Raw genomic sequence first — 24,836 nt, forward strand, 5'->3', positions numbered from 1 at the left:
TATCTCCATCCATCGCTAGATGAAGGTTCTATGGGAATATGCAAGATATTCATCAGTATGGCTATAGGATAGGTTCATTTCAGGTTCCCTATCCTCAGGTGCCCAAGGAACTAACTGGGGACATTGCCCTGGGCATCTGGTAGCCACTCCAAGTTCAAGTCTCTTGCCAACCCTTAGGTGGCTCCCTTAACTAAGATATGAGTTTCCCTGCTCCCCTATCCAACCTTCCTACATCCCCAATCATCCCGTTTCCCCAAGTTCCCCTCATCCTCTCCTTCACACTTTTCTCTCTCCATCTCCCCTTACCCCCATCCCACCCTACCCCAAGATTCCAATTTTTTGCCCGGCAATCTTGTCTATTTCCCATAGCCAGGAGGATAACTATATGTCAGGACCACGAGGGGTGCACCCACCCACTGAGACAGTGGGGCCGATCTATTGGGAGCTCACCAAGGCCAGCTGGACTGTGACTGAAAAAGCATGGGATAAAACCGGACTCTCTGAACATGGCGGACAATGAGAGCTGACGAGAGGCCAAGGACAATGGCACGGGGTTTTGATTCTACTTTAGGTTCTGGCTTTGTGGGAGCCTAGACAGTTTGGATGTTCACCTTCCTAGATCTGGATGGAGGGGGGAGGACCTTGGACTTTCCACAGGGCAGGGAACCCTGACTGCTCCTGGGACTGGAGAGGGAGGAGAAGAGGAGTGGGGGGAGGGGGAGAGGGGTGGGAGGAGGGGGAGGGAAATGGGAGGCGGGGAGGAGGCGAAAAATTTTTTTTTTCAATAAAAAAAAAAAGAAAAAAAAAATCTGTTCTGAATGCCCTACAAAGTATAATTGATCATCCAAGCTCCCAATGTGCCTTGTATGAATTACATCATGATAAATATCATGCTGATTTGCTAGTGTGTCTTCTCCTCTTGGATAAACGATAAAGTTGAGGGCAGGATTCTGTCTTCGTCTCTGTTGCTCTAGTGTCTTACACTGACTGTACTATGTTTTGAGTATGCACACAAGATACATGCTGGCTGAAGTACAGAGAATTAGATAACTTTCAAATATGGTGGGGGACAGAGAAGAGAGTGTGGGGTGTGGATTTGGTTAAAATACATTGTATACATGTATGGAATCCTCAAGTAATAAGTAATAAGTAAAAATATGTTTAAAAACACAAACATTTCTCAGGCTAAAAAAAACACTTAAAATATCAAGAAATAAAGTTCAGGTGATTTACAGAGACAGGGATATTGAAAGGGCAGATCTAGTATAGTGGTCTGAGATTCAGAAATCTTCATTTTTCACATTCCCAGAAAGCACTCCTCACCATAGGATTTGGTTATCGGCAAAAGTGTTCAATGGCTGACATCTTAAAGCCCAATAACACTGCCTAATGAGTGCCAGCTTCATTTTCTCCACTGACCTCCAACTCACTGGCCACTTCCTGTTATCGGTAGACAGACAGACAAGTGCCGAATGAGCCTGCCAAGGAAAATTCAGAGGAAATTTATTAAGAGCCTGCGTTGTCACCAGAGCACAGTCTTGAAAGCAGTGTGCCACACTGTCATTATCTCATTACAGCAATTTCAACACTTGCTCCTGCTAACTTATTAAAAACATTTTAAATCATTTTCTTCATTGCAGGCACAACAAACTATCTCATTACCCCAATATGGATCACTGCCAAATGATATGGCGAGGGGCGTGATGCGAGAACTGCACATAAGCAGGAGAAGTTCGGAGAGAGGCAAGCACAGACCCACATGTAAGCGTGAACCAGCACTTGCCAAGAAAGAGCAGATTTTTCAAAATGCCAGCACTCAAGAGGGCTAACACATTATTATTCCCACCATATTCTAAGTCCTCTAGAAGGCAGAGATAATTTATTAATCTAAGTTATTTTACTGTATTACTTAGGCAAAGCATAAATTAACCACTACCCATTCATTCTATACATGTGCAAACATTAAAAAAAAATGCCTTAGGTGATCATGTGGGTAGAAACTTTTAAATTAAAACAACAAAAAAGAATCATTTCCAACAAACTGTCTAAAGCTGGGGTTGGCAAAACAACCTGTAGCCAAATCTAGCTGCTGCATTTATTTTTTGTATATAATGTTTTACCACCTCACAGCTATATGCATTTATTTCCACGATGTCTGTGCCTGCTTGTATAGTACAATAGCTCCGTTATTCATTATATTCCACGATGTCTGTGCCTACTTGTATACTACAATAGCTCCGTTATTCAAACAGAGATGGCCAAAATCACATGGCTCATGTTTACTGTCCAGTACTTTGTAGAAAAAGTGTGCTTAGTCTTGTTTCTAAATTAATGGACCAGACACATCAGTACCATCTAAACATTTGATTCAAACTGAAGAGCTGACTGACTCAGCTAGACTGAACGGATCACATGAAAACAATTAAGAAGATGCCATCCTCCATGATGAACATGATAATTACACTTTTAACACCATCGATCCAAAGAGTACAGTCCTAAAGATGAAGATAATTCTCCACCAAAAAAGGAGTGGGCTGTACTCTTTGTTTTCAGCTCAGAGGCCCCTGCCCTCTGTTGTCTAGAGGGAGACGATGAAGCAGAGGGAACACTCCTGTGCCTATGTAGGCAAGAGGCTCCTTACATCAGACTTCATCCAGAGAACACAGGACATGTGCAGACTTCAGCAACTTAGGTGGATTATTTTTTTCCAGGAAAGAACTATTACCACTGAAATCTGATCTCAGCCCCATACCACTTTCCCTAGTACAAAATTAAGTAACTAAGAAATAGATTTGCTAATTTCAACCAAGTCCATTTGGTTGTCATATTCATTTCCTTTTTAAATACTCCATTTTCTCTGTAACAGGAAAAGAGCTTCTCCAATAAGGCAAATGGGTTATGACTTGCTCTTGAAAACAAACACGCTATAAAATTCACTTTAAATCTCGATTCTGTCATGCGCTATTTGTGTTTCATTTGTAACAAGTGATTTGCTGGCATGTGGGGCTTATGTTAGCCAATGCTATGAGGACTGACAGAGATGAACATCGTTTCTTGGGCTATCAAGCCTGCTCTGCCACTGTGTTTACATTTAACATCTTCACATTTTCTATGGTTTTCAGTTGTTTAAGTCTGATCACACAGAAGTCAAAGACCTTCAAAGAGACAAGGATAATACATATACAACGGATAAAAGCCAGTTTATGATCTTCTAATCTAACCAATGGGCAGAAGTTAGACTTTTAAAAAGCATGTATCAGAACCACAACTCTTCCTGGAAAAACAGCTTTGTAAGCTAGTAAAAAAGATGCTATGCAACAATCTAACACAGAAGGTGATTACTACTCTGATAACAAGTATCACTTGCTTAGACAGTGCCATTTTCTGACACCAAACTCACCCCTCTTTTGGCTACTGGACTTAGCCTGTAGGGAGTGCATTCTGAGAAAAGGGTCATTTGTCTAAGTGCTTTCAGACTGGACAGGCTTTGATTTCAGACATGATGAACCAACTTCTGTCCTAGCAAATTTATACCTTTTATAGTGTCTTATTGTTCAACTAAATCTAACAGAGAGTGGCTGCTACTTCCTGATCTCCTACTGTGAGTCACAGGTGGGAATGCACCTGGAACATCACTGTTGCGTGGAGACAAGAAGCTGAGGCTCAGAGAAGTCAAGCACACTGCTCCATGCCGCATGTAGGCAGATGATCACCAGGGAACACATTCCTAAAGGACAGATGCCTTTCTAGCCTTTCAATTGTCTGCATTTTCTGAGTCTTGGCACACAGTAGGCATTCAGAAATTGTTTACTTAACATGCTACAAATCCCTGATTTCAGTCTAAAAGTTTCTTATATTGTACTGTTTGTTCATGTTTAACAATGAATTAATCTCTCTTTTATCTTTCAAAAGAATCAGAAGTCACATTTCAAATTATGCTTTTACACAGGTATAATTAAATCTTTAAAAGGTGGGGTGGCAAAGAAATTAGAGGCTAGAGTGTAACAGACATTTTATAACCTGCAGATGCCAACAGCAGGCAGCTCCCACCCTATTCTGCCCCCTCCTCCCCCACAGTATAACAGCAATTATATTTCAGGGTGAATAATATAATTATCTAAATGAAACCAGGAAGAAAAAAAACGTATGCAACATAAAAGGATTAGCAGCTCGAGAACTTGTGGTTGGGGGGAGGCAGGAGGATGGATCCAGGCTGACAATTTCATAAAGTAGCCATCAATTATTTAAATCATTGTGACTTTTCAGACAGCATTCTGGACAGCAAGTAGGGGGAAAAAAAGCACTGTAGAAATTTGAAAACCCTAAATTAGGAGAGGGATGCTTGTTATTTGGTTTTGGTGTGAAACGTGCTCTGCCTAGAGAAAAGATCCAGAGCACACTCATTCTAAGGTGGGGGTGTGTTACTCTTCTAGAAGTGCAACAGAACAAAACACCATTCTTACAGGAAAAGTCCAGAGCTACTCAAATCCATGATAAGTAAATCACTCGCCAAACTAACAGCAACATGTTTTAAAATAATACCACAAGTAGACTACACAGAGAACCAAGCCACAAAGAGGGGGGCACACAGTCTTTATTAGAGCTGTCATTTCTAGATGTCGCTTTAGACAACCTTTCTAAGGTACATTCCAGTGCTAAAAATTCTACTGAAGTCAAGTCTTTATATAAGTATATACCAAATTGTGATTGGAAAACTCACAAGTAAGATTAATTATATATAAAAATAATTTACATAATTTAATAATTCGTTACATACTTAATATAAGGAAATAACCTGTCTCATGTATATGGTTGAGGTCACAGCACTGCCTGTCTGACCTATTATATTTTTACCATTTGAAGTAAATCTGCCTATGACTCCTAAGTCCAGGTTGTAAAAGAAAGAAGGAAACAACTGAAAAAAGTCCCCCTCCTCCTGCTATTGCTTGAAGCATTTGCATTTGCTAAGCTGGCTGTAGAGAAATTGATTGTTTCTTCACAGGCACAAGATCTGCTTTGGTTAATACTCATGAGGTAAGCCTAGTCAATAGTTTCATGGGCCAATTAGCTTAGTTTCCACCTAGATTGAACTAGTTGAGAAAGAATAAAAATAGCTCTCAAGCCAGTCACTTACAATGATTTTTAAGAAATAATTAGATTTCCCCAGAAAAGTATGCATTATAAATACATAACTAATCATATAAGTATTTAAAAATGCATTTAAAGCAAGTATATGAGTTTTATATTCACACACACAAGATTAAAAAACAGTAACACCGGGACTAATTAAAAAAATAATCTCAACAACCAAATAATGATTTTATAAATTACAACTTATCTTTCAAATTTTGCTTATGAAAAATAAATCCTTAACTTAATTATATTTTATATATTAAAGCTTCTGTCTCTTCTGCTAATAAATTTCATGTCTGGCTGGTAAAGATGATTTTCCTCTGCTTTGTCATCATTACCATTCTAAGTGACTAGTTCCTTTCTAAATGGTAGACACCAGATACAAACATTTGTCAGACATACAAAACTCGACAGAACAAAGATTAAAGTCAATGCACATAAGGTTAAAAAAAAGTTAGAAGACCATGAACTCTCAGATAGTGTGTAGAGCACGACAAAGCTGGGGCGGGGACAAGCAACCTGACAGACACTGTTGCGGACCAGCAGTCAAGGTTTCCGGCAACAGTCATAGGTCATGGCAGAGGGACAGTAGAGATGATGTCCAAAACCACACAGTTCTTATGAAACAGATCAGCAGACTTTGTAGGAAACTTTACAGGACGCCCCACTATGACCACAGGAATAGACACATTACTTCTGGGTATCTACTTTAAGTAAACATAGCACCAAGATACTTGCAATCAATGTTTATTGCAGCTCGATTCACATCAGCTAAGTTATGGAACCAAAGGATGTTCCCCAGCAACACAGGAAAATATTTGTTAAATGTGGTGTATATGCACAAAATGAATTTTCACAGCCACAAAAAAGATTGTCATTTGTAGGAAAATGAATGCGACTGGAGATAATCACATTAAAGTGACTTAAGCAAGTCTGAGAAAGACAAATAATGCATTCATTCTCCCCTTTGGCAGCTCCTAGATGCTATATAGTACATGTAATCATGCACGCAGATATGACATGGAAGAAGGATCTAAGGGATGAAAGTCAACCAACAGGGGGACAAGAAAAGGCAAGGGGAGGAGGTTGGGCGGAATATGCTCAGTGTACTAATATATAGTTAAGTAAGAATTTAAAAACTAATTTAAAAAAGAAGAAATAAAATAAAAATATAAACTGTCATAATCATTAAATAGAGACCTATTATACTGCCCTTGCAACTTTTCTGTAAAGGAAAAAAATTAAAAAACAAATTCTAAAAGGAAAGTTTAGTCAAAAACATAATGCTGCTCCCCTTGGCAAACAATGTAAGTTTGTTTTTGTACACGCTTTGACAAAGCTGCTGGCAATTCCATTTTATTCATTCAGTGTGTACCTACTGTGTGCTAAAGATTTCTACTGGTCTACGGCAAAATGTGAAAGGATGAAAGAAATGAGTACTTTGGTTCAAGAAGCTAGCAAACGGCCCAGCCCCTCTTACGCTCAGGCTGGTAAAGCTTTGGGAGCCATAGGCACACAGCGATCAAGGTCATCAGAGCACTTCTGCAGGTACCTGATAGGCAGCCTTGACCTTGGAACAGCCAAGAGGACAACAAATTCAGAAATGCTTCATGGAATAAAAGGGGGGAAAGCAATTAAGCTCTTTTAGTTGAAACCAGGCAAAGAAAAGTGCTGTGCACCCAATAAGCAGAGGTAGAGAATGGCTCATTTAAGTGCAGTTATCTGAATTTAAATTTATACATATTTGCAAGTGAATACTCATGGTATTCTGGGTTCTACAGATAGGACTATCCATCATAGGAATAGCTGTAACCATGAAGGTAAAAGAAGATAAAAATGGAGAAGAAAAAAGGGGAGAGAGACCAAATAGAAGCCTCGATGAATTTTTCTTCTCAAAAGACTCTATTTCTAATATTCACAGTCCAAAAAAGGACAAAGACATAGACAACCTGTTAATGAGCTAGTTGTGGGTTGTCTATTCCCCAGAGCAAGACTTCCAATTGCCAGAGTTTGTGTGTGTCTAAAAAGAATGAATAAAAACGTAAAGCTTAATCTTTCAACAAATATGGATGTACTGTAGTTGATGGCTGCTCCTGTGGGTGCAGATGTGATCCCTACCCCGTTGAGGCTTTTGTGGCATGGGAACAAAACTCTGACAGATTTGAGTGTAATATTTATTCCAGGAAATCAGTTTGTTGGGTTCGTTTGGCCAATTATGACAATCAATCAAAAGAATGACCTCAAACACTGAAGTCACCTATCTCAGGCAGTTGTGAGGTCATTGTTCAAGGCTTCAGTCTAGAGAAAAACAAAACATTCACAGGAGACAGTCTCCTGCCTAGGGTATGAGGAGGTCCCTACATCAGTTGCCTCTGTGACACCAGCTCTTTGTCCTTTACTGTATCAGCAAGTGGCATTCTTCTTTAAAGGGCCACCCACTGAGTACCTGTGTTCTTTAAAACCTTTCATGTCTCCCAACAGGAAACAGGTCTTCTGGAAGCCCCAGATGGCCAAAGGCATGTTACTTTGTTAAACCTTGTTTCTCATTCTCCTTCCACTTCTGCAGCCCATTCACTTTGTCCTCAGACATCACTCAGAATCTTGAGTCCCAATGGTACACGTGGTACACTTTCTCCTGTCTGCTCCATATCTGCACATAAAGTCCCCAATGCATCTCCTTATCACATAAGAGTGTGCTTGGCTTGTGGGCCATCACAGTTGGTAGGTATTTATTATGAACTGTCCTCTACTCTGCCTGGATTTGTGGGTGTGACAGACTCAGATGCTCTAATTAATAGACTTATATCCCTAATTCACCTTGTCCCATGACATTCAGAGATGAGATCATACGTTCAGCACAGAGCAAGGGTTTAATACATATCTCCATTTCGTTTCAACAGCATTTTAACGCAGGGGAATTACTTGACTGAACCCTGCCATTCTTGTCACAGGCAGTATACCAGCTTTCCCCAGGCCACTGTACATGCCCACACCAAGATTAAGTGCAGACAAGTAGAGCATTGCAGGAACCTTGAAAAGCATGAAGAAAAACAGCTGCTTTCCTTGAACGGTTAGTCTTTAACTTCCAGGCTGAGATAGTCTTGTTCTTTCTCTTCACTTTCTCACTAGAAACATCACTTAGAATGTCTCTAAGCCAGAATGGCAACATATAGACAGGGCAAAAATTCCCTTATCCTAAGATAAGAACCTCAAAAATTCCCCAAGTACAGCAGTTCTCTGACTATACTCATCTCGCTCCTACCAGTAATCCTGCTGGATCAGCAATTCCCTCCTAAGAATGATAACTATCATTCGCTTGGGCTGTCGAGCCAGCCTTTCTCTCTTCCTGTGTCTGCTCATGAGATGCTCTTCCCCTTCTCTAACATTTAAGGAAAAGAAATAAATCTGAAGATGCCTTTGCTAGCACATAAAGTCAAATATATTTCAGGCAAAGGTAGCCCTCTAAAGATCTGAGTGACAGAGTGTTAATGTGGTTCAGTCCCTGTCAGCAGATCTGTCAAGAGTCATTACCTTCTCTCCGCTTATCCACAAAATAGTGGGTCGAGGAATCATCAAAATGGACAGCAGCCACTCAATGTTTCAAAATATTTATCTCAAATGTGGCCTGATACATGGAGCAGTCTGGGTGACAAACTAAGCTGGCCATCAGCACGCCAACTGTTACTCATGACAGAAAGTAAATTCAGAGTCCCAGCTTAAAGCCTAGGGCTTACCCCTATATCGATGTCATTTTCAAACAGCCCTGTGCTCGGTCTCGGAGCACTGAGAAAAGCAGGTAGGCAAGTGTCACTGGCTGCAATTACTTTCCCGTTCAGACTCCCTCAGGACGAAAGCCTCCAGCTTGCTCTGTTTTCACCTCTATTTGTAAGCGACCCTATGACCTAATAAATAATAAAATAAAATAATAAAATAAAACAAAAATGTGGAAAAATTAAGAGTCCTGGGCTAAATAAATATATTTGTGGCAGAAAACAGGGGAAAAAACCCAACAATTAATGTTACTCCAAAAGCCTAACTATCTACACCCAATAGAAGTTAGTTTAAATATAGTAGTTATTTTTTCTTCTCACTTTGCAGGAAGATTCTTAAAGAAGATCAAATAACCAAAAACTTTACTAAGAAAACTAGACAAGAATCTATTCTTCTATCCTTCAGAGATGAGACTAAACTTTAAGATATTTATAAATAGTGAAGTTGCTGATATAGTGTGCTTGGTTTGCCTGTACATAAAAATCATTTCTCATTCATCCACAGCCTTCTTCATTAATGCTGATAAAAAAAAATAGTTCCCTTATTGTGTGATTCTGACAAAAACCCTACTTATAAACTAATCTGAGTGAGTCAATTTCATGTTCCATGGCAATATTTAAAGTAAATTTTGGACAACTACTTCTAGCAATTGAGTATTCCAAAGAAAGCTATGGCCTCCCTCACTGTGGCACCTAGACACTCCCATTTCTAATATCTTGTGAGTAGCACCATGTCAACAGTAAGTGGTCAGGAATGCATTTCGGGCATAGCTGAAGAGTCGTAAGAATGTGCAGGTTCACCTATGCTACAAAGCCAATATAGGATAATGATAATGGTAGAATTTTGGCTGGAAAATATGTGGGTATTCAGGAGACATGTTTTGAGCTTTTAGGTCCTGAAAATTTTTTAGAAATTATTCAAACAATAGTTGATTAATTGTCAAATTCTCATGGTGATGGTTCAATCGTGTATAAAAAACCCACAAAACACTGGAATAGATTAGAGCTATGGGGAATGGAAATGTTCCCAGCAGCTGGTATGATGGTCTATAAGGTCATGAAACCTTTCTGACCTGGATCCCTGCTGGCAGTCATAGGGCTGCAGGGACAAGCTTTGAGGGTGAGAGGTGGGCCTCGCATCTAGTCCTGCTGTTTCCAAATGCTAAACTACAAGGCCCGCAACCCCACTATGCCTTCCTCACCATTATGGACTCTCGTCATGGGCCCTCTCAAGTTGCTTCCTTCAGGTACTTACTAACAGAGAGGAGAAAAGCAGCTAGCACAATAAATGAGGCTTTTCATTTAACAGGGCATATTTCTGCAGGAATCTCATTGACGTTTATCAGAATGAAGGGATTATGTGGTTAAGTGTAATAATACTACCTTTTGTGAAATGTCTCAGTGTGTAGACTCTTTCTGAAGCCCTGCTGGACATGTCATACCCACTGTACTTCCCTCCTTCTTTGGCTTATGGTAACTTGGGAAAGGATCCTTCTCATCCTACAGAGATGGCATTCAATGGACTTGTCACTCTTAGGAACACCATACTCATGCATGTCATGCTTTCCCCACTGTACCAGGAGGAAACTTAGTAGCAATTACTTCCTAAGATAGTTCTAAAGAATCACAACAGAAATTACATAATAATTAAAAAGATCTAATAGGAATAACCAGCAATAGGAATAACACTACAGAAAAGCCACAACTGGATTAAAAATGAAATGAGAACACAGGTGAAGGCAATGAAGTTGCGAGTCTCCATCATCAACAGAAGTACACTGGCAGTGAACAGATGACTCTTTGAAGCTATGATGACAATCTAAATAAAGACAAGAACAATACTTTCTAGTACTCCATCTCCCAGCATAAGGTCTCAAATAGTTATGAGTTGCTGGTTAATTGAGGCTTCTGCTTGCTATGAAAAGGCCAATCAGTATTACTAGTGAACAAATTAAAATTAGGAATACAATTCACAGAAAACAAAGACTATAAGTGGTTAGTGTTTCTTTAAGTATAGATGTATACCAAAGAATGGTATTGGATCTCAAGTTTTTCACAGTGAAGTATATTAGAACCCTCTCTAAGAGCTTGAGGAGGGGAATATCAATTGATCAGCTCTTTTTTCAACTTAACGATTTTCATGATGACTTCCAGCAGATCTTAAATGGGACTAATCTATTCACCCTATGAAAGCTGAATCTCCTGTACCGGAGAGTGGAACAGCAGAACAGCAACAACTGGCTGTGATGCAAATGCCGCTCAAAGGCAATATTCTTCATATTGACATAATTTGATCTGAGGAAAACAATATGCTATTGTTGCTATCCTTGGGAAAACAGAAAAGGTTACTGACAGTGCTTTGGCCTAACTAGGAAGATAATAAGTTTGGGTGCCAGTAATTATCTCCAGCAAATAACTGTATGTAAGCAGCTCTGTCCACTACAGCTTGACTGGGATTCCTGCAACCACCCACCTATCAATAACTTCCTTTGGAACCTTGTTGACTCCTATAATTCAGACTATCCTGGGCAGTTGCTTTAACAACAATACTTACATGCTGATTTCCATGGATGGGTAGAGGAGTGATCTGTATGCTTTCCAGCCCATATTTTTAACATGGAACTTCAGAATGTGACCCAACATGGAAACAGGTTCTTTGCAGATGATGTTAAAGCTTGGGATGGAAGCATACAAGATTATGGCAGGCATAAGGACACTGAAAGTCAGACCAGACAAATGACAAATGGAGGCAGGGAAAATGCTATGTTAAAGAGGTGGAGACTGGAGTTAGGTTTCTAGAGCAAGAACAGCGACAGTCTCTAGAGAGGGTCCCCTCTATAGCCTTGGAGGAATTGCAGCTTCTGGAATCTATAAAAGCGACAGAGTGAACCATTTAAAACTTTAAACTATTTATTTAGTGCGTATGTGCACTACAGAGCTTGTATAGAGGCCCAAGGACAACTTGCAAGAATCACTTCTCTCCTTTGGGTTCTAGAGGTGGAACTCAAGTTATCAGGCTTGGTAGCAAACATCCTTACCCACGGAGCCAACTTGCTGGCCTCACAGAATAAACTTTTGTTTTAAGCCATCAACATTGTGTTAACTTGCTTTGGTATCCCTAGGAAACCAATCCAGTGTCTTTAAGAGTCATAAATACCACATGCCACTACTGATTTTCTCTAACCAGCAGAGGGGCTCCAGGAACAGGTAAATGGTGCAGCTATAGCATCTGCTCTTGCTTGCTATCAGGTTAGATAGGCACTGTATTAGAGCTCTCTATGCTAAGACCCAGTCACACATGGTAGGAACAAGGAGAAGAGGGTATATTCCACAGTCATTATCCACTTAGCCATTACCATGTTCCTAGGCCCAAAAGTTATAGTTTCCAGAGAAAAAATAGATAAATAGACGCAAAATAATTTGGTCACAAAGACGAAGCTATCAAATGTGGCTGGAATCCGCTTGTATGTGATTCCAAAGCTTATGTATAAAGCTTGCTTCCCAATATAAAACTGAGTACTCTGTTACAGACCTGATCAGATTAATGTCTGAGCAATAATTTCAGGTTTTCCCTGTCAGAGAAATAACTGATTCAAAGCAGCAGTCTTCAGAGAAGTGGCACCAATTCTGGCTGAATGCTGGGATCATCTGGGTATCTTGCTGGGAGTCCCTCACTCCTGGCCAACTGACAGAGTGTGGGCAGTGATGCTTTTTAGGCAGCTTCCTGGGTGACTTCAACAGGTCGTGTTCCTGAGAACAACTCATCTAGGCCGGCAGGTGGAAGTGGGAAGTGTGGCTGGCTGAGGAGGAGGTGTGAGTTTGGTGTTTGCAGGCAGACTATAGCTATGTCACTTCTCACAAGTGACTCTGGCAAATGCTAGGGCAGTGAGAGAAATGGAATATGCTTTAACTGTTTCAAGACGGCGTGTTCTTACCCATACAGCTCATGTTCATTCCTCTAGTGATAGGAAATTGGAGCCTGAGCCTGAACATTAGGGAAGCTGCCTCTGTCTCACATGGCTCTTCCCGAGCCAGAAAACGTGGGCTCCTGTCTTAGGAAAGCACTCTGCAAAATTCTGCAATGTGCTAGACTAGGAAACAGCTTCTGCCACCATGGCAAATATTGTTTTTGCAATGCCTGGGTCAGCATGAAACAATGTAGAATACTTTTTAATGGGATTACAGTTGCTCACCACAAGGTTAAATACTCACAGCATTAGATCCTGGAATTCTGTGCCCTTGAGCTGGTCAGGATAATATTACAAGAATGCTTCTTCAACTTCAGATTACATTGAAGACCATGCAGGGGTATGGCATTCCAGGTCTGGAGTTCAGGAATCTAGATCTCACAAGTTCCCAGGTGATACCAACACTACAGGCTATGGGTCACATGTTATGTTGTACTAGGCTAGGGAATTGCTTCGCAAACACAAACACACAGACGTGTCAGGTGGTGACAGCATACAAGCACAGGCTGAGTCAGAAGACTGATGCCCCTGTCTGCAGGCAGCTCTCCAGCTAGCGACAATGGGAAAGATTCACCAATAGGGTAGGAAAGAAAACTTCAGTGGACCACTAATCAGATAGTTGCCCATGCAATAGTTTTATAGGCAAGGAATAAAAAATATAAACTATTGGTACTGTCACTTAAAAAACAAAGAAAAAAACATGGAAACATCAAAGGATATGTAAATTACTAAATGACAATCCATGTGAGAAATAAAGTCAACCAGAGTGTTCAATCTCTTTCCATATGTCTATGTGTCTTAGGTAGGGCCGCCCCCCACCCCCCCGCCAGGGTTTTTGAGACAGGGTTTCTCGATGTAATAGCCCTAACTGTGCTGGAACCAGCTCTGTAGACCAGGCTGGCCTCGAATTCAGAGATCCACCTGCCTCTGCCTCCTGAGTGCTAGGATTAAAGCCATGCACCACCACTGCCTAGCCTTAGTTAGGGGTTTCTATTGGCAACTCTTATAAGAAAAACATTTAATTGGGAAGCTTACAGTTTCAGAGGTTCAGCCCATTATCATCACGGTGGAACATGGGGACATACAGACAGACATGGTGTTAGAAAAGGAGCTTAGAATTCTATATCTTGATCAACAGGCAGCAGGAAGTGAAGTGAGACACTGGGCATGGTTTTATTGAACATATATGAAACCTCTAAGACAAACCCCACTTCCTCCAACGAGTGTGACACACTTCCTCCAACAAGGCCACACCTCCTAACAATGGGACAATTGCATTCAAACTACCACACTATAGACTGAAAGTCTCTGGACCACCTCAATGTCCACCTCAAACAAATGTGCCGCTAATGCCCTGTCAGAATGCTGAGCACAGAGTTTCAAAGCTCCAGATCCAAAATATGGCTTAAGAGAAATGAGAAATTTTTCCTAAGAGACTTCCTTAGTATAGCTTGATTCAATAAGCTTAACACTGCAAGAGAGAGAGGCAATTTTGCTGAAAAAGTAGTGGAAAAGGAAACCTCTCAAAAGGCCACATGAGTCATGCCCAATTCTGCCCTTACATTGGAACACCTGATGTAAGAGAGCCATAACATTCTAATTTAGCAATGTGTAGGTTCTGAAACTCAACATCAGGAATTTTTTGTCATGAGGGGAAAACAGAGTCACACACATCTGTGTAGTAAGGAAAGCATCATTTTCATCTACTCATTCACGCATCCATTTATTAAATATTGACAAGCTGTCCTCTGATCTCTACACATGCATCATGGTGTGCGTGTGCACATTCACATAAATAAATAAAAAATAAAAATATTTACATAAATATTATTAGACATTTTAGTTGTTCTAGATCTATTCTGGAACTTTTAGCGAGAACCAATAGCAACCAGTTCCCACACTCTGTTGTAGATGTGTTAGGACTGAAGCAGATGGTCTTTTCCTTCACTCCCTGGGAGGCAATGTGGGACAGTAAAGGATCTGGAGCAATGCTCCTCTAACTATGGCAGCAGCCTGGTATCCCCACAATCTGTCGCGAATATATGCTTTTATGAGATGCAATAAAAATGAGTTACCAGAAAAATAAATTCAAAACCCAGAAATATGTAAGATACAGGTTCCAATTTATTAGATTCACAGACAATGTCAAAGTACTAAGGAGAAATTAGTGTCTAGAGGCACACTCTCAAATCTGTATCTGGTGACACAAGAGTAGCAGGTAGCCTGCAGATAACCATAATCCTCAGACTATGATCTGCAAACCGCCGTAGAACACAGGGCTCAGGACTAGACTTCCTCGGTAGAAACTAGCCATCCCTTTGCCAGCCAGAAGACTCTTGGTAGGTAATTTAATTCAATTGTTTTCAGTTTCTATTCATAAGACCATCAAAGACGTTCTTGTCACACAATCAAAGCATATATAAGCCAGATGATGTAAAGCACTCAGAGGAGTGTCTGGCCCCCAGTCAACACTGCTGATGTGCTGACTGCTATCATTACTGATATTACTTCTGTCATTGCTTCTTGTTCTGCAGTGCTGTGTCATTTGAAGGCCACTGCTCTCACTGCATAAAGTGGGGCTTGCTCTTTTTCTTCTTATTAACTCCCTTTCTTCCCTCCATGGAATTTGCCGCAGAAAGTAAAATCATTACTGCAAGTGCATGTTAGCACTCCTCATGACAAGACGCCTGGCCTGTTAGAGGCCATGTTGTGGGGATCAACGACAGACGTGAGGTTCTCCTCATAGGCCATCATGTATTTCATCTGCCCATCATCAAATGAATGAAAGCAGCACTTAGACAACCGTCCTTCCTCTCCCTGGAAAACCCAACTGGGCTGATGACAAATGACACGCTGCTGCCTGGGGAAGAGCACATGCTCTGCTGGCCTCTATGACCTGACAGCAGTCATGTAACTGAGCACTGTCCCCACCTGCGCCTCTCACACATGGCCCCCAGCTCCCTCCGGAGTCTATCTTACATTATCAGTTAATAGGTTTACGACCTACTCACCACTTTTTCTCAGATTAGCCACCTATAATTAGCTAGAAATAAAAATATAAAGTAGACATGAAGACACTTTAAGAAACCCTTAAATTTTAGCATATTATAAAGAAAGAGAATTTTTCAGGATGGAAACCTTGTATCTCAGAAAACAGTAGACAGATTTAATGACCATTAAATCTTTGCATCTTCAAAAATACAGTTTTAATGCACAAAAAAAGTCAAGACTACGGCCATATAACAAAGTGGGCATTTTGGCTCTGAGCACAACCTTGGAGGTTACTAATTAGAAAGGCTTTGGTCTTAAGATCTACTCACTCATGTGTAATTACGTCTTGATAAGGTAAAAAGGAGATTAGGTGGAGTCCGTACCTAGCTCAGACTGCAGTAATTGATTTATAGGACAGAAAGAGAGCTACTAACACAAAATGACGGGTGACAAGTTGGAGAGTGACCTGAGAGGTACAGCATAGACTGCCCAGAGGTGACATTTAGCTGGCAGTGTACGGCCCAATATGAGCCAGACTATGAGTCTCAATGTGAGTTGGCTACATAAGTTCAAAATAATCATGTTTAATAAGGCAAGTCTCTAGCTCACAGATTTACTTGATAATGTACTGTGCCGTCCCCCTCCTTCCCTTAAATCCAGGACATGATATATGATAAAGCTGTTCATTTTCTCATAGAGCATGGCATTTCAGGAGACTAGACCACTGTGTGGGTTCCTGATGGAAAAGAAACTCATCATCAGGCAAATCATAGTCACTGTTTCTCATTTTTTTCCCATTTTGAATTTATCCATTGAGTTTATTCATCTGTTGATCACCTATTGGTCATCTATGCACATATGCATTTGGTAACATACACAAGTACTTCCTGCTTCCAACAGTGTGCTGGGCTTTAGGAACTTACCTCCTAGTGGGAAATGCTAGAGATAAGTTAGCAAAAGTAGTACCTATATATGTGCTAAATGTAAAGAAGGAAAAACCCAATGAAGTTAAAACAAGACAGACAGCAATCAAGCAAGCACACATGCAGAAAATACGAAAGAAATGGTCAGTGAGATTTTGGTTTTGGATCATGAAATAAAGTGCTCCACTCAAGTAGTTGAAATGGAGAAATATTAATGAAGAGATAACTTAGGGAAGTATGGTAAGGGTTGAGAAAAGGAGCTAGGGATTTTGAGTATACAGAGACTACTACGAGCAGAAAGAGGAAATCAAGGAGCGAGAAGAAGAAACTGCTGTAAGAGCCAGAGAGAGCAGGAGCTACAGCTATTGAGGAAGCTTCAGCACCTCAAGTAGGAAGAAACAACAGCCTCTTTCTTCTCCACCTTTGGGTTCCTGTTGGTGATCCCTCCCAGAAGAACCCGATGAGAAGCCACTTGGCAGGATGGCCTCAGTAGTACTGACCTCAGCATTGAAAATACATGGGGAAGAGAAAGGGAAGAATAAGGAAAATCAGAAAAGGGAACCTGGTTAGGTAGCAGCCTGAAAAATCTTCCAGTTGATGTGGGATACTCACTAAGATTCAGGGAGGTCTCATCAGTGAAACAGCAACCCAGTGGGGACAGTGAACAGTGAACACACAGTTTTGACACCCCCTCTTTTTATACCAAACTCACTGGGAACAAATAGGCAGACAGTATGCATGAGCAACTTTCCTTATGATGCTTTTCATTCATCTCTTCATTATGGAGAGTTTGTATGAAACTAGACACTCTGCTGATTTATAGCATGTCTCTAAATTCTAATGTACACAGACTTACCTAGTTAGGTAGCACAGCCAAAGAGCTGACGGAAGCAAATATAACCCGCCCATGTAAACAGCTCTGTTGAAGAGCTCAAGTCTTCCTCACCTGGAGCTCCTCATATTGCGTAATTATGGAACAATGTGTTGTGTTCATTGTTCTTTTCTTGAGACAGAGTCTCAGTAAGTAGCCCCTGGATGCTCTGAAACTCACCACATGAACCAGGCTGGTCTCAAAACCACTAGAGATCCACCTGCCTCTGATGGAATCAATTGTGTGAGCCTCCACACCATGCTTACTGTTCTTCTCAAAGCAAGATTAATGTGTTTGTGAAAGTATATCCATAATTCAGACTCATGATTTTTTAATTTTCTATTTATTATCACATCATAAACTAAAATATCTACCATAGGCCTATGAAACAAAAATATCTATTGTCAGATAATTTCTATTGCCCAGAAACCATATCTTCAAAGAAAATGTTCACTATTAACAAGATCATTACTTGAATTAAATGATCTGACTTTTAACAGCCAGTTTACTGGTTCAGACTCTCTGAGTTAGTCAAGTTACTTACACTAACTACCTAAAACTGGTTTGGAGAACTGGCTTCCCGCTGGTAACTGAGGTTACACAGGGTAACTAATGTCCTTCCTGCTAATCCTTCCTACTCCGGGATGCATTCACCAGTGGAAAAACAATTCTCTCAAGGACAGATTCCAGACAAGCAGTGAAGCATTGCCGGAATATCAATGAGACTCACCATCCCCCACAGTTAAAGCTAAACCTTTGTATTCCTTTCATGATCTTGGGAATTTCCCTTATCCAAACTACATCAGAACTAAATTTCCCTAGTGTCTATTTAATTTATTTTCTTTTGTTTTGTCCCTGTTGAATACAGAACCAGATGGTAAATCTTCTTCTTTTCTAAAGTTATGACTCTTGCCAAGTCATAAAAAATAGTGATTAAAACAGTAATTTTGGGGCTGGAGAGATAGTTCAGTGACTAAGAACACTGGCTGACCTTCCAGGGGACCTGGGCTGGATTCCTAGCTCCCAGTCATGTAGCTTACAATCACTTGTTTCAGGAGATCCAGCGTCTTCTTCTGGTCTCCACAGGCACCAGGCACATATGTGGTATACAGACACACACACAGAGAAAAAACACATTTTAAAAAATTAGGAAAATAGTAAGTTCTTTTCTTCTTCCTACCTGTAGGAGAGGCCTCTGCACCCCAAGAACCTTCATGGTGTCTGCATTAGCTAGGATCTTCAAGGGGTCTGCTGTTTTGGTGACTCCTTCAATCTCCTTGTTGATCTCAGCCAAGACCTGATTAAGGAAGATGTTTTTGATGTACACGGTGAGAAACTCTCGAAGGGGACACTGCTTGGCAGGGCCAAGTCCCATGGCATGTTCAATCTCCTGAATACATCTGGAGGACAAACAAGATAAGAAGGTGGTTAAATAGATCAGGAGGACATAAATATGACACCACACACAACAGTATCTGTGGGCTCAGGCTGTTTCCATGGAGATAGCAAGGTCATCATTCCATCTCAATACAAGTTTCAGTGTTTTTTTTGTTTTTGTTTTTTTTTTCTTCACTAATTAAATGAAATAGAATGGAACAGAAAAGCAAGGCTTTTTCTATGTGGGGTAGAGCACAATACTTTGGTTAATTCTCAAAAAAAATAAGACCATAAGAGTTAAAGGAAAACTAAGGTTAAACAGAAAAGAAAATTATAGCACAAACTAAAGAGCATACCTACAAATACTGCATATTTCTCATTGAAATTGCTTATATATAATATGTGGGGCATAAAAGTATTCTTTTTATTTACAATGATATTGAGTTTGTGGCAGGTTAAGAAAGGGAAAGAATAGGAGCTGGCAGATAAAGGAGAATTTCAACTTTATGTTTTATGTTTAATGTTTTACTTCTTTTATTAAAACACTTAAGGTCTCTCTATATATATCAGAATATTGACAGCTATCCTAACTCAGAGATGACTATATTATTGTTTGCACTTTTCTGTAGAGGTAGCCTTGCTTCCAATGGTTTGATACACACAAATTTAACCCAATTTAACGTACTACAGTTTAGTTAAATGACGTCAGCCCTGACAACATAGTTTAAATCTTACAGAATCACAGTACAGTTAGCATCATCCATTCAGTGTAATTACATAAAGCCAATCTATGATATGAACCCTTCAGAATTCTGTGTATAAAAAACTGCTGGGCAGAACTAGAAAGACAGCTCAGAGGTTATGAGCCCTAGTTGTTTTTCCAGAGGACCTGGGTTCAGTTCTAAGCACCAATATGGCAGCTCACAACTGTCTTAAACTCCAAGATCTGACAGCCTTACATAGACACACATGCAGGTAAAACACCAATGCACATAAAATAAGAATAAGTAAATTATTAAAAACAAACAAACCCAAACTGCAGGGCATTGTGGTCAGTGAGCAACCATTCCATTCCAGTCTACTGTAAGTGGCCATGTGCTGTCTATTCAGTTCATATAAGATGATGTGATTATGACACGTATGATTATGTTGCCTCCTTTTCACCAAGTGAAAAGGCCATGTGGCATTTTATAAAAAGCAGATATCAAAATAATTGGTCAGTACAGATAAAATACAAGAACAAAACTAAATGAGATATCACCAAAAGTAAAACCTGACTTGAATGTAAATCATCTTATAGAATTCATCATTTTGACAATTTTGACACTGCCATTTCAAAATCATATGTAACCAAACTAAAACTTCTTAATATAAACCCAGAAATTGGCTGTGATTAGAGGGAGGGCAAGGATGGAGCGGGATGCGTCACCAGAGGAAGTAGTGTTGGGAACTCCTGGAGGTATTTTATAGCAATGGGAAAAGAAAGATAAAATGCTCACAGCTGACTGGAATGTAGAAGCACAAGTTTGCCAAGCACAGAAAAGATACTCATGTGATTCCACAAAGCACACAATATAGAGCAAGAAAGCACCAGTCAAGCACGTTTTAATATTTCTGAAGGAAACAAAGCACTTTCTTTGTACTCTCAAGGTTCCAGTTACTAAATACACTTCAGACCTCAGTTTCCTTGCCTTTCTTTTCCACATGTTTACAAATGACAGTAGGGCTTATAATATTTTAACAGAACTTTCCAGAAGACACAAACTAATTAAGAACAGTTTGTATTCCTTTCTTACATTGTAATTTTATAGTTTCACAATGGCATGCAAAGCAAGGGCTGCTTGTAATGTTTTCCCAGAAAAGAGGAGGAAGAAAATCAAGACAAAAGACAAATATCTGGAAAACATATTTTTAACTTGTATCACAGATGCTGCCTAGAAATAAGACAAAAAAAAACCCACAGATCTTAGTAGAAAAGTGTTCAAAGCCAGAAAAGAACATTTAGAAAAGAGAAATGCAATGTTCATTAAACATAAGAATAAAATCTCACTTTCATAATAAGACAAATGAGAGGTAAAGCACCCTGACATTCCAATTATGACCTTATGCGACATGCCAAATTCCACAGGTGTGCAAACATAATGTGTTAGTGTGAGTTTGGGAAGGAGGCATCTTCACACAGCACCCATGCAGGGAAAAGAGGCACAGTACATACGATACGGACATGTTGCAATATTACTCAAAATTATCTATGAATTTCCTTTTCACCCAGAGACGCCACTTCTGGAAACACTTCCAAAAGTTAAGGCAGGAAATAATCTTAATGTTGATCAATTAGATGAAAATGAAAGAACTGTGGTGCACATACTGGAAAGCTGTACCCCTCCCCCTCCAAATATGAAAGCTTTGGCTACATGGGTATGAAAAGATCCCAGGTCACAGGTTACATTTAAAAAAAAAAGTGTGAAGATCAATGTGTATTTGAACCTGCATATTCTCACTGTACACTTTATCATGTGTCTCTCACAACAGGTACCTGAGGAGATGGGATGGAGCTGAAGTCTGTGAGTGAGAATGAGAATTTTTCAATGATTTTTTTTTGAAATGTTAAAATTATTACAAACTGAAGGGTTAGCTACGAGATTAAAATATAATCAGAAAAGTTTAAAATTGCCTACAAATAACATAGACTAAACTTTGCAAGTTATTTTCTAGTTAGACCATATTTAAAGTTTAATTCCTTAAGTTTTGTTGCTAAACTTACAATGAACATACTACAGATAATCTTAAATAGTATATATCATCTTACTCCATTGATTGTGTTCTTTCCCTTTCTCCCTCTCTCTCCATTTCCATCTGCCTGTGCCTGTGCCTGTGCCTGTGTGTGTGTGTGTGTGTGTGTGTGTGTGTATACACTGCTAGGAAGTAAAGGGGTTCTTATTACAACAAAAATAGCGTGACCCAGGGAATTCAGGAAAAAATACGAAACATTTAATATAGAGAAGAAGTCAAAGAAAACCTCATCACTCTTTAAGGATCACTCTTTAATGGCAAGTGGAAAAGGGCAGGGAAAAAGAGAGACAAAATAGTTAGCTACAGCCATAATTTTAAGATCTCACAGTTCCATACTCTGCCCTTCTGACCCCTTCTGATTTCATGGAACTTGCAGAGGAACCCAGGTGCACTCTGGTCCCGTTGGTCAGCCTCCGAAAGAAAACTATTGCTGTTTACCTTCTAAGGAGCAGATGAGAAAAACTCCTTTCACCAGAATTCCATTTGTTTTCTTCAGAGGGACTAGGGTTTTCTGAGGAAAATTACTTATATTTTCTTTTCAAAATCTTTATCATCTGAACAAACTTTTTACTAGTCAGACTGTTCTCAGAGTGACAGAAATACTAAATTATCTACATTTTCTTTCTCTAGTCATGTTTCGTCTTTGGTGTGTCTAAAACATGAGATGGCTCCAAGCAGCACTGGCTGAGGACCCCCATCATTTTCAGTGAGCCATCTCTCTTGAATACAAACCATTCATTCCCCAGAGCACACAACATCCATCTCCAGTGACACATCCCAGTTGATGTTGTCATTTTTAACTTCAGGGGATCCACTCATCATGTTTCCAAATCTGCTTTCAGAGCTGTGAAGGAAGGATCTCAGCAGAAAGTATGATACATGGGAGAATTAAAGAAAAATTAAGGCTATTTCCAGAGCCGTCTTTAGTCAGAAAATGGGAGGAATGGTGGTTACCAGAGTGGGAGATGGTGGGGATGTGTTCAGCTAGACATGAGAGACAAACTCAGATCTACTGTATAAGGTGGGAACTTCAGTTAATGAATGGTATGCATGAAAAGCACATAAGATAGATTTAAGTAATTTTACCACAAAATATAGTAAACATGTGAATGGTAATCATACATGTTTGCTTGGGTTAGTCATTCTATATCATGTTACATGCCTTAACACACACAATTTCTTCTTTCTTATTTACTCTTCTCTAATATAATACATCTGGACTGCAGCCTCCCCTCCCCTACTCCTTCCGGTTGTCTCCCTACCAGATCCACTGCTCCTCCCTTTCCCTTGAGAGAGGAAAAGGCCTCCCAGGGATGCCAACCAAATGCAGCATAACAAGATGCAATGAGACTAGGTACAAACTCTCATATCAAGGCCGGATGAGGCAGCCAGTAGGAGGAAAAGGATCCCAAAATCAGGCTAAAGAGTCATAAACACTCCCACTCCCAATGTAAGCTAAACAACCACAGCATGTGAGAAGAAGACCTAGTGTAGACCTATGTAAAGCAATTCCACTAAAATTAGGAACAAGACAAAGCTGTCCACTCTCTCCACATCTATTCAAATATAGTACTAGAAGCTCTAGATAGAGCAATAAGACAACAAAAGATAAAAGGGAGACAAATTGGAAAGGAAAAAACCAAAGTATCATTATTTGCATATGATATACATGAGCAACCCCAAAAATTCTACCAGGGAACTCCTACAGCTGATAAACTCTTTCAATTAAGTGGCCAGTAACCCTCCTATACACAAACAACAACTGGGCAGAAAAAGACATCAGAGAAACAACACCCTTCACAACAGCCACTAACATTATAAAATATCTTGAAGGGGGAAACCCAAATGAAGCAAATGAATTTACAAGAAGGAAGCTGAAGAAGGCAGAGAAGATGGGAGATCTTCCATGCTCATGCATCAGTAGGATTAACAGAGTAAAAGTGACCAGTCTACCAAAAGCAATCAACAGATTCACTGCAATCTCCATCAAAATTCCAACAGAATTTTTTACAGACCTCAGAAGGACAATTTTCAGTTTCATACAGAAAACCAAAAATACAGGATAGCTAAAGCAACCTTGAACAACAACAAAAGGACTTCCAGATGTATCACCACTCCCGACTTCAAGCTGTACTATAGAGTTAGAACAACAACAACTGCTTGGAGTCGAAATAAGAACATGTAGATTAATGGAACTGAATTGAACATAAATGTTTTAAAAACATGCATGGATAAGCTATGCTTGTGTTGGTAAAACAAAACAAAAAACAACCAAAGAAAGACTTCTACCATCTTGAAAGGTGAACCTTGCTCAGTGTCAACTGTGACAGGAAGAACAACTTTAGGAAGTAGAGTGGTCAAAACCACTCTACTCAGAGATGGTATTGCAGAGGTTGGACTATGCTGCAATGACTTGGACAAATAACTGAGTCTCTCATAGCCTTACTTCTGTATACTGTGAAGTACGATAATAACACCACCCTCTCACAGAGAATGACATGCAGCAAGTGTGGCGGCTACTCTAATAGTTGGTAGCCTTTTCACAGTGCAAGTTTAAGTGAGGATGGAGACTCTCTACTGAGACACATTGATAATTAGATTTAGACTCTGGATTCTTCAGAAACAAATAAAAAATAGTTCAGGGATGACTAAAGTCTCCATGTGGCCAGAAGTGATGTGGTAAGTGCTCCCTGAGTGCCTACATGGGCACAGAGCATAGTCTTGGGAGAAATATATTGAACAAGATACAGAACAAAGGAACACATTTTTATCTCAATTCATAGTCAAACAGTGTGGCCTTGACCCTTCCCCCTGACAAGAGTTTGGATTAGAGGAGAATGAACAATTAAGAGGGTAAATAGATTTCATCTCTCATCCCCACCACTTAGGTGCCAACTGGTTTCTCTTTGGTGAAAGAACATCCAATGAGGAGTCTGTCAGTTTAACCCTGCCTTCCTTTTGGGCAATGTGTTCATACCACCTTCCCCTACTCATTCACAGAGAATCACAA

The 24,836-nt window shown here is 39.9% G+C and overlaps 1 protein-coding gene across 1 annotated transcript in view; it reads right to left on the reverse strand.

Annotated features, from left to right (window-relative positions):
- Nucleotides 1–24,836, reverse strand: part of Exoc4 (exocyst complex component 4) — a 756,055-nt gene that overhangs the window by 226,684 nt on the left and 504,535 nt on the right. Inside the window, exon 11 of the mRNA XM_057763023.1 lies at nucleotides 18,837–19,056. Within this exon, the coding sequence (XP_057619006.1) occupies nucleotides 18,837–19,056 (220 nt within the window). The remainder of the gene's footprint in view (nucleotides 1–18,836; nucleotides 19,057–24,836) is intronic.

This window comes from Chionomys nivalis, chromosome 1, assembly GCF_950005125.1.
Source record: "Chionomys nivalis chromosome 1, mChiNiv1.1, whole genome shotgun sequence".
In the NCBI taxonomy this organism is placed as follows: Eukaryota; Metazoa; Chordata; class Mammalia; order Rodentia; family Cricetidae; genus Chionomys; species Chionomys nivalis.